The sequence below is a fragment of the Borostomias antarcticus genome (assembly GCF_949987555.1).
Source record: "Borostomias antarcticus genome assembly, chromosome: 18".
Classification (NCBI taxonomy): domain Eukaryota; kingdom Metazoa; phylum Chordata; class Actinopteri; order Stomiiformes; family Stomiidae; genus Borostomias; species Borostomias antarcticus.
This window is the reverse complement of record NC_140251.1, coordinates 9,484,549-9,495,006: the sequence shown is the minus strand read 5'-3', so window position 1 is coordinate 9,495,006 and position 10,458 is coordinate 9,484,549. Positions and strand designations below refer to the sequence as shown.

The window sequence follows — 10,458 nt, the reverse complement described above, 5'->3', positions numbered from 1 at the left end:
AGCAGAGTAAAGGGCAGGGCACACAGGGCAGTGTCGTGGCTGGGAGCTGTTAGGGGAGACGTTGTGTTCAGTCAGATTGTGTGTCTTTCACTGAAGTTAAAGAGTGACTACACTCTACCTGTTTTTTGGTGCTTTCCTGTCTTTTTAGTATAGAAAATGTGCCCAAAATGACTGTGCAACTACATGAGCAAGATAAACATGTGAAAATGTTTATGCACTTCCAAATGAACTCTTACGTAAATATTTTACACTAACACCTTCAATTATCTAAGAGCCATAATAAGGGCCATTGTTTTCACATCAGATAGACATGGGAGGTGAAGAGTGTCTCTTGATTAATGCTGTTAGAATCCTGCCTGGGGCTGTGTGTGTGTGTGTGTGTGTGTGTGTGTGTGTGTTTGTACACACAAAGTGTGTGTGTAGTCATATGTGTGTGTACGTGTGTGTGTGTGCATGTGTGTGTGTCAGTGAGTGAGTATGTGTGCGTAGGTGTGTGGCTGTGCATATGTACGAGTGTGTGTGTGTGTGTGTGTGTGTGTAATGTGCTGTGGCATTCTTTTAACCTCTGTGGAAACTCACTAAAATAAATCCAGCTCGTACGTCAGAGAGGCCCCTGTGTACCCTGTAATTACCGAGCAGAGGGTGGGATCTGTGGAGCAGCGTCAGTGCTGCTGGGATGTTTTCTGGGCTCTGAAAACCACCTAGAGAGCTCTCACAGGCCCCTGGTTATACCAACGTACAGTAGCAGAGCTGTTGAGGGTGGTCGAAGCAAAATTGTCAAGGGCAGTCGAGGCGCTACTACAATGCAGTGCTCCTGTAATACGGTGTAGACGTTTGATGATTCATTTGAGACCGTCGGAAAGTGTCATTAAGTTTGCATTCCAAGGTTATGATACCGTACAGGTCAGAGAGAGAGAGAGAGAGAGAGAGGGCGGAGAGAGAGAGAGGGAGAGAGAGAAGGAGGGAGAGAGACAGAGAGAGAGAGGGTGGAGAGAGAGAGAGGAAGGGAGAGAGAAGGAGGGAGAGAGAGGGAGGGAGAGAGAGAAGGAGAGAGAGAGACAGAGAGAGGGTGGAGAGAGAGAGAGGGAGAGAGAGAAGGAGGGAGGAGAGAGAGACAGAGAGAGAGGGTGGAGAGAGAGAGACAGAGAGAGAGAGAGAGAGAGAGAGAGGGCAAACACTATATTATGAGTCATACAGTCTTTGTCCAAACACCTACTGCACTGTATCCCACACACAAACACATCAATAAGCACATCAATAGCCCCACTTCTGATGCGCAAAAACTAAAAATCCTCAACTGAAGTGTCCCCCCTCCGGGTACCGGCCCTCCCTGGGAGTGTGTGGATCCCCTGCCTGCCTGTGAGTTGGCGTGTGTCAGCAGGCCCACTAAGTGGCGAGCTAGCGAACGTGGCGGCGGTGGAGAGCGGTTGTAATTAACGCCCTCGGCCAAGGTGAGAAGACATCCGTGCGCCCTGCACTCATGAGAGGGGAGAGAGCAGGAAGTCGCCCCGGCGCTCTGTGTAATCTTTACCCCTCTTCCAAACGTGCTATTACCTCAGCGTGCTTTGGGCCAGGCCAGATGTGCTGCATGGGGGTCATCAAATGGAGTGGCGGTATCTTAGCTGGAGTAGAGCACCCGCAGCCACGGCCCTCTCCCTGACCTCCACCTTGACCTCCACCCTGACCTCCACCCTGACCCTCCACCCTGACCTCCTGCCTTAACCCTCCACCCTGACCCTCTCCTGCTCCGATGGACTCCTCCGTCACGTCAGACTGACAGAGGGACTAAAAAAACACAAATGACTGAAAATAAATGACTTTTCTTTTTTTTTTTTTGTCTAGAGAAGAATGAGGAAGGACTGTGCCACACCTCTGCTTGTCAGCACAACGCAATAAACCTCATTAGTGTACACAAAAAAACAAAGGAAGATTCCATTAATTAAATGCCTTTGCGTACATTGTCTTACGGCTTTGTGCGTTGTCTTAAGAGTGATTAAGAGGGAGTTCACAGTTAGTGTCCGCCTCTCCTAGCAGAGCCAGGCGTAAGGAAGGCTTAGGAATGAGGCTGGGGCAGGACACAAGCCATAATAACACGCTTTCAAAACGCTGAGCTAAAAGAGGTTGTGCACACACACACACATGTGCCTGCACACACACTCACGCACGCACACGCACACACACACATGCACTCACACACACACACACACACACACACACACACACACACACACACACTCACATGTGCCTGCACACACACACACACACTCACGCACGCACACACACACACACACAAAAACACACGCGCGGTAAATGGACTGCACTTATATGCGCTTTTATCCAAAGCGCTTTACAATGGCCTCTCATTCACCCATTCACACACACATTCATAAACCAATGGCGGCAGCTGCCATGCAAAGGGCCAGCCTGCTCATTGGGAGCAATTTGAGATTCAGTGTCTTGCCCAAGGACACTTCCACAGGTGGACAGGAGAAGCCAGGATTCGAAAGGCCAACCCTACGATCATTGGACGACCCGCTCTACCTCCTAAGCCACAGCTGCCACACACACACACACACACACACACACACACACACACACACACACACACACACACACACACACATAAACTTAACACACATAAACACAAACATGCAGACACAAACATGCAGACACACAATGTATTACATGAAAGTGTGTGTGTGTGTGTATGTGTGTGTGAGAGAGCATATGAGCCTTGTTATGTGCGTGTTGTTTTAGGAAGAGGGACTACTGTATAGTTTTCCTTCTTCCCTCCCGGGTCCCTGCAGCTCTGAAATTGCAGCTCGTCATAAAAACTGGAACAAAATGGCGGCCTGGTTTGGGGCACACGCAGCAACGCCGACGAGGGCTGCAGCAGCCTGCTAATCAATACCATTCCTGAGGTAACGGGGGCTTACAAAAGATGCTTACACGGCTTTTCCATTCTCCTCCCCTCCGTCCCGGCTGCCACAAGTATGTAAGCTCTGGAGAGCGCCGGAGTAGTGGGGAGTCTTTCCGGGGATGCAACTGGATGCGCAGTAAAGAACACTGACCCCCCCCCCCCCAGCCCCCAGCCAAGCCTAACAAGGCCCCCCTCGTACCCTACCACGGCTGGTTGTGTAATCACGGGCACCGTTTCTGAGCTTCTCGCTCGCCTGCGGAAGAGACAGCCAGTTCTCTTCAGCGGCGAGGCCGGCCTTCCTCCCAGAACAGACACGGGGAGATGCGACGGCCCCAAGCCGAGGACGGTGGAGAGGAGAGAGGGGGCAGAGAAGAGCCGCTCCTCTCCGCTGCCTGAACTCCACACAGGCTTGGCTCTGCAGAGGCGCGCAGGCCGTCCGACCCCCGGCTCTCTCTCTCTCTCTCGTTCTCCTCGCGGCGGAGGAGGGCAGGGTAAGAGATGTTGCGTTTCCTGGCCAGAGCACCAGCCAGAACACATGCTCAGGCCAGGAACAAATGTCTTGCTACACATCTCTCTGTGTGCCGCGTTTCAGCTCAAAATGAGCACATTATTCACATACCAGCCACGCTGTAAATCTTTAAAGGGACGGTCATTTTCACAACTTTATTCCAATAAAAGTCCTTCATCTCAGAATAACTCCTTTAAAAAAAAACACACATCACATTCTTGCAGCTCAGTGGCTGAACAGACTCTCCGTTATTAGCCAGAATGAGAGCGGCACGCTGAATGCTTCCATTGCTGACTTGTTGGCAGAGACCTGAACCCCCCTCCTCCTCTTCCTCCTCCTCCTCCTCTCACCACCAACACCACTCTGACAACCAACACCAGCAATTACAAAGGAAGTCAGCTTAACCACATCCACCTTGGCTGCAGTTTTTAGGATTCCTATAGGCCTGTTAAACTCCTCGGTTTTTGCTGCATACATTCCGATATCAAGCGGCGGATTCAGACCACCACATCCCCTGGTCACTTATAACAACGTCCATTGTGAGTAGAGTCTGGATCGCAAACCGCTGACCGAGGACTTGAGTGTTTTCGGAGAAGAACTCTATTTGGAAAGGACCTCTGTCTCCGCTGTAGAGACGGGTCCCAGTGGACCCTGCCTGGACGCCAGCTTCATCTGCGTCTTCTACAACACTAAAAAACCCACTGGCTCTGCGACATGACATGTCAACTCTGACCTCCGAGGTTCTGCAGGACCACAAGGATAACTGGTCTCTGGAGTCAGATTAGCATGGACTGAATCCAGTAGGCTTGTCACTAACAAAGAAACAGTAACAAAAAGTTGAAATAGACAAACATGAGCGATGCCAGAAATGCTGATGGGAGAGAGATAGAGCCATCTCTTCGTCTGCTGCTCTGCACTCCAGGTTGTCCTGAGACTGGCGTGGCCCTCACGGTCCCCCAGCTCCTTTATAAGTATGACAAGCTGTTAACATCCTGGCATTCCTGGTCAACACAGCCCGTCTAACGTGCACCCTCTTGTCATTTCCTGCTGTGGTTCAGAGGGAGGAAGCTAGCGGGGCAAAGCTCCTCTTTGATCTTAATGTCATCTGTGCCCCAGATTGGTGTCTCAGAGAAAGCCTGAAGGACCATCACAACATACTAATAGTCTTCATTCATACTCTTAAATGACCTAGCAACAGATAATGATCACAATCATGCAAGTGGCAGTCATGTTCGATACAGTGACAAGTCAATAACACACAAAGCAAGGAGAAATATTATGCGAATACTTTATTATCAATGTGTGAATGGTGTTAGCTTTTTGTCTGGATATTAATAGTATATGAAAACTATACACCAAAACCAGGCTCATCCTATTTTTGCTGTATAATTTCTCAAATTGGTATTGAAAGATTCTTTATCTTTATATATATTTATATATATTTATATATATATATATATAATATATAAGCCAAAGTGCATTTTCCGTTTTTTTCCTCTTGTCCATATACACATTGCACCATACATAAATAATTACATTGTAAAAATGACTCCGTATTTACAAGTATAATATATATTTCATATAATATATAAAACTTTATATTAAATCTAGGTAGATGATATTTGGGATAGTCTGAGGGGTCCGTGTGGAGGCTGTGTGTTATCTGTGGTTGTTGAGCAGGATCTCCAGCCAACAGGGGCAGGAAGTGATGAACTGTCTGGAGTAGCAGGGGCCCCAGCCCTTGGCGAAGCTGATGCGCACGCTGTTGGGGTCGAAGGGCCCGTCCGGCAGGTCCGCTGGGCCCGCGGCCGCCCGCCGCCTCAGCAGGCATGAGCGCTCATAGTCGAACGCCTTGATGGAGTAGCCCGGCATCACCTTGCGCACCACCAGGCTCCTGCCGCCGGGCGCGTCCAACGTGGGCGAGTTGACGAAGACCGGGTGCTCGCTGCGGTTGTAGGCCCACACGCCGTCTGGCTCCTTGCTCAGCAGGATGCCGTAGCCGATCTTGCCGCGGGCGCGCTGGGCGGCGGCGCTGCGCTGAGGCAGGCCGAGCTGGCCCAGGCAGAGGCCCGTGCCCTGAGGTAGGTCGTAGAAGATGCTGACCGAGCGCTCGTACACGGAGTAGAGGCGACCCACGCGCGTCCGGTGCTCCCAGTACGCCACGTTGCACCACTGGCTCTGCTTGGGGGCGTCAGGCGACATACTGGCATCTGGAGGAAACATACACGGGGAGACAGAGAGAGAGACAGAGAGAGACAGAGAGAGAGAAAGAGAAAGAGAGAGAGGGGGAGAGAGAGGAAGAGAGAGAGAGAGAGAGAGCGAGAGAAAGAGGGAGAGAGAGAAAGAGAAAGAGAGAGAGAGGGAGAGAGAAAGAGAGAGAGGGAGAGAGAGAGAAAGAGAGGGGGAGAGAGGGAGAAGGTGAGAGAGAGAGGAAGAGAGAAATGGTTATTAAACCAAACATAAAGCAAAGCAAACAGGGTCAGTAAAAAGGAAGGATTAAGTTTAAAGGGATTAGCCATCTCTTTTTATTGTCTCCAGCAGATGTCTCATCTATAAATAAAGGAGGAGGCCTTGTATTGAAATCTAAGCCTTGTATAAATACCACTGCACACAGGCTGCACGCACACACATGCTCTCTATCACACACACACACACACACACACACACACACACACACACACACACACACACGTACACAAACACACACATAGGTTGCAATAGATATCTGGAGGGGTGGGGGCGCGGGAAGGTCAGACCAGGGGACGGACCACCAGACCCCCCTGCACTTCCTCACACTGCCTCGTGGGGGCACCACACAGAAACTAGAGACTGACTAACCTCTCTCTCTCTCTCTCTTTGTGATTACTCCCTGCTGCTCTCCTGGCTGGTATAAATGCTTCACTCAAACATGATGTGTGACTACTCAAAAGTTATTGACAAGTCAAATCGATAATCTAGATCGATCTTCAAGATCTGTTTAGAAGGTCTGTGTGTATCGGAAAACAATATAGATGAAAAATCAACAGATGAGAGGAACCTCTTGGTGAGATGCAGCTCTTTGCATCATAAATCAGCTTAATTTAGCATCATGGCTGCAGTCTGTTGTCACTGACGACGCTCAGCCCGTCCCGGGAGTTACAGCTCGCTAGGCGGGCCACTGGGTTCAGTGGACGCACACACACACACACATCCACGCAGGTGCAAGATGTGCTCAGGTACCCTGGTGAAGGCGGGTACACATATTCATATATTCTAGTGCGTTCTAGTAAGGACTACAGATATTCACACATTCATAGTTCTAGAAAGGACTACAGATATTCATATATTCATAGTTCTGGTATGGACTACAGATATTCACATTCATAGGTCTAGTAAGGACTACAGATATTCACATATTCATAGTTCTAGTAAGGACTATAGATATTCTCATATTCATAGTTCTGGTAGGACTACAGATATTCTCATATTCACAGTTCTGGTAGGACTACAGATATTCTCATATTCACAGTTCTGGTAGGACTACAGATATTCTCATATTCATAGTTTTGGTAGGACTACAGATATTCTCATATTCACAGTTGTGGTGGGACTACAGATATTCTCATATTCACAGTTGTGGTAGGACTACAGATATTCTCATATTCACAGTTGTGGTGGGACTACAGGGGAGGGTGGAGGCCAGAGGGGGTGGTGGGTTGGTGGTGGGGAACTCCTGAGGAGCGCACTCCCGCATGCCACAGGCAGCTTCTTCCCCACCACCACCAGCCTCAGAAATGGCTGGTGTCCCCCTCTTTCACCCCCCTGCCCCACTCCGGACCCCGCCATGGTTGAGACACACTTGCACATGACCATCGAATGTACTGTACACACGCCGCACTCACATATCACACCGCACACACAATATACACACACTCACATACACATTACACTATACACACACACTGACCGCACTACACTTTGTATATTGTTTCTTATCTTATCCTATTTGCACTAGTATTCTGTGTTGCTCATTAGCACTGTCCTGTCTTTGCACTGTCCTGTCTCGTCCCTGCACCCTGTCCAAGGCTGTCTCCATGTTATGCACCAGGACTGAAAGCAAATTCCTAGCATGTTGAAAAACTACATGGCAATAAACGGTTTCTGACTCTGAAGAGTATGTGTATGTGGAGTGGTGGTGTGTAGGTAGAGTGGTGTGTGTGTGTGGGGGGGGGGGGGGCGGCTCTTCCCCCCCTTTCTCTCCTCTAGCCCACATTCCAGGAGGTTGGGGGGGGGGGGGGGTGCAGGGAGAGGAGCAGGGAGAGGGGGGATGCGGGGGGGGCAGGGAGAGGAGCAGGCAGGGGGTCTCCTCCCACCCTCCCCCCCGCTGCGGGCCAAGGGACGGCATTCAGCTCCCTGACAACTTAGCACAAGCCCGTGACCCGCTGACCTGCCGGCCTTCATGCTATCAGCTCCCATTAACTCACACACAGAGTGATGCCATTATTTTGCTTCAGAGAGTCTATTGGCGCAGAGGATTTAAAGCCCGGCCCTGTGGCCCCATTCCTTTCACTGGCCCTGCTCTCAGGCTTAATGACCGCCCGCACCATTAACAAACGCCTTGAAGGTGGAGCAGCATCGCTCCGCACAGCAACAAACTGCCTCACAAACCCCCCCGTCATACAAGCCCCTCTCTGACCTCCTGAATGATTCGCACTAGCAATGTTTATACAAAGGTTAGGAAAGCGTTGACGAAAATCCTGGTGGTTCACGGATTACAGAGACCAGGCGAGGGAGAGAGAGAGACAGAGAGAGAGAGAGAGAGAAAGAGAGGGAGAGAGACAGAGAAAGAGTGAGAGAGACAGGGAGAGAGAGCGAGTGAGAGAGGGAGAGAGGGGAGGGAGAGGGAGGGGAAGTGAGTGAGTGAGTGAGTGAGAGAAGGAGCTGCAGACAGGCTCTCTGTGTGTTTGCGCTCTGCAGTCTGATGGCTGAAATGACCCCCTCTCTTCAGGGGCCCCCACATGCATGTGCCATTAGTGAATTCCATACTCCAGCTCCTCCACTCCCTGTTCAGCTTTTACTGCCTCACGGCCCGGCCGGCCACACAAAGAACGCAGCCTCAACTTGTTTATGGCCCGCTATATTCTCCAATCAAACGGAGCCCACACATCAAGGTAAACTCCCTTTGAAACTGTGCACACATACACACAAACTATGCACACATACACACAAACTGTGCACACATACACACAAAGGCCAAATGGCTTTTCGTCTCCTCTCCCGATGAGAGGAATAAAAACCGTTTGGTCGACGGTCTCTAGTTTTCACACGTGGACCAGAGAGAGCAGTGGCAGCGCAGCCGTGAGGGGCAGGAACGAGCAGGTCAAAGGTCAGAGATGTAGCTCACGGCTGAGCTGCGGCAGGGGAAGATAATGTGGACAACTACGCCAGCCAGGCCTTTTCCTGTGGCGGTGCTGTTGTGTTAGAAGTCTACGTGTGCCTGTGCACACATACAGCCTGTTTGGACTGAGGAGAATATCAGACTGTGTTTGTGTTTTTCAACGGAATGTGTGTTTTGGCTGGAACCGGTTTCGCTCGGCAACAACGTGTTTGTGTCAGGAGAAAAGAGGGGCTACGAGGGGAGAATCTTCTTAAAACAATAGAACTCACTAGAATCTCCTTAACAAAACAGTAAAACTCACTCCTTGACAAAACAGTTCCATCTCTCCTGTGTGCCCTGTGTGTTTGGACAAAATTACCACAGCATCTACAGTATGGCCCTTCACTGCAACTCTGGCCAACATTCTCACTTTCTCTCTCTTTCTGTCTCTCTCTCTTTCTCTCTCCCCCTCTACCTCTCTCATGTCCTCCAACTTTTGTTCCGCCCAGACTTCAGATAATAAATCTCTTCAAGGTTCAGATTAACAGTCTGCAGCATAGTATTTATACTTTTTCCACTAAGCGTTCAAGTTTAATCAGAAATATTAATGAACTTTTATTTTATTTGTCCTGCATTTTGTTTTAAATGTCCTTTTATAATGTGTTTCTTGCACCTTATCTTGCTTTTAATGTTTCATGTAAAGCACTTTGAATTGCCTTGTTGCTGAAATGTGCTATACAAATAAACTTGCCTTGCCTTGCCTTGAATCTGGATCGACTCAGCTCAACTGAGCCCCAGTAGCAGAGGATGGCTGCTTGGGTGACTGTTGATGCCAGTTGTCCGTTAGTCTCTGGCTCCGCTGCGTTTTCTGAGGGCCACTCAAGGAGGAGCCAGGAGAGGCTGGGAGCAATTACTCAGCTCTGCATCCATTTAACCTCGTCACCTTTTAACAGCTCCGTTTACCCATTAGAGAAGTAGCGCATGTTATTATTGTTATTATTCTCAAAAGCCTCTCCTCTTAGCGTCAGTCTCAGGCAGGGACTGAGACACCTATGCTGCTGCTGCGTCACTTCCTCTTCCTGTCCTTACCCCAGACCTCGACTCCGACCTCTGACCTCGGGAGCCGACACCCGCAGACGACGACCGAGTCCGTACAAACTCACAACAAAAACACAGGCCAAGTTATACATAACGTACCATTCAAAACTGTAATGTCTTTGGAGACTAGCACAGATGAACAGAGGCAGGCCTCAGAACAAACAGCCTAGGTCATGAGCAGGGCAGCTAGCTATCAGAAGGGAGGTGGGGGGGGGGGGGGGGGGCGGTCCTGTGATAAGACTGTTCTGTGTTTGATTTTCCCACGTCTGCAGGCTACAGGTTTCCTAACTCAACACATATAACCCCCCCCCCCCACACACACACACACACACTGACAAATTCTGTAGGTTTCAGCCTTGCACGTCATCCGTATTTGCATGTTCCCCATGGCGCGGTACAATCGCACGGTAAGCAGAGATATTTAACAAGCCTTAACTCCAACACAGAACATTTGTTGATTTCCAAAACATGGAGGGAACCCCATGGAAACCACGGAAAACCTAATTTCTCTCTCACCGCTGTGATTGGGGAATTAGGAGTATCAAAGCCAGAACATCAGGTCTGACAACAAACACC

The 10,458-nt window shown here is 49.8% G+C and overlaps 1 protein-coding gene across 1 annotated transcript in view; it reads right to left on the bottom strand.

The window, feature by feature from the left end:
• Nucleotides 1-4,746: 4,746 nt before the first annotated feature.
• smad6b (SMAD family member 6b) overlaps nt 4,747-10,458 on the bottom strand; it is a 25,089-nt gene continuing 19,377 nt past the window's right edge. The window contains exon 4 of the mRNA XM_084452518.1: nt 4,747-5,638. Within this exon, the coding sequence (XP_084308644.1) occupies nt 5,088-5,638 (551 nt within the window). The 3' untranslated portion in view covers nt 4,747-5,087. The remainder of the gene's footprint in view (nt 5,639-10,458) is intronic.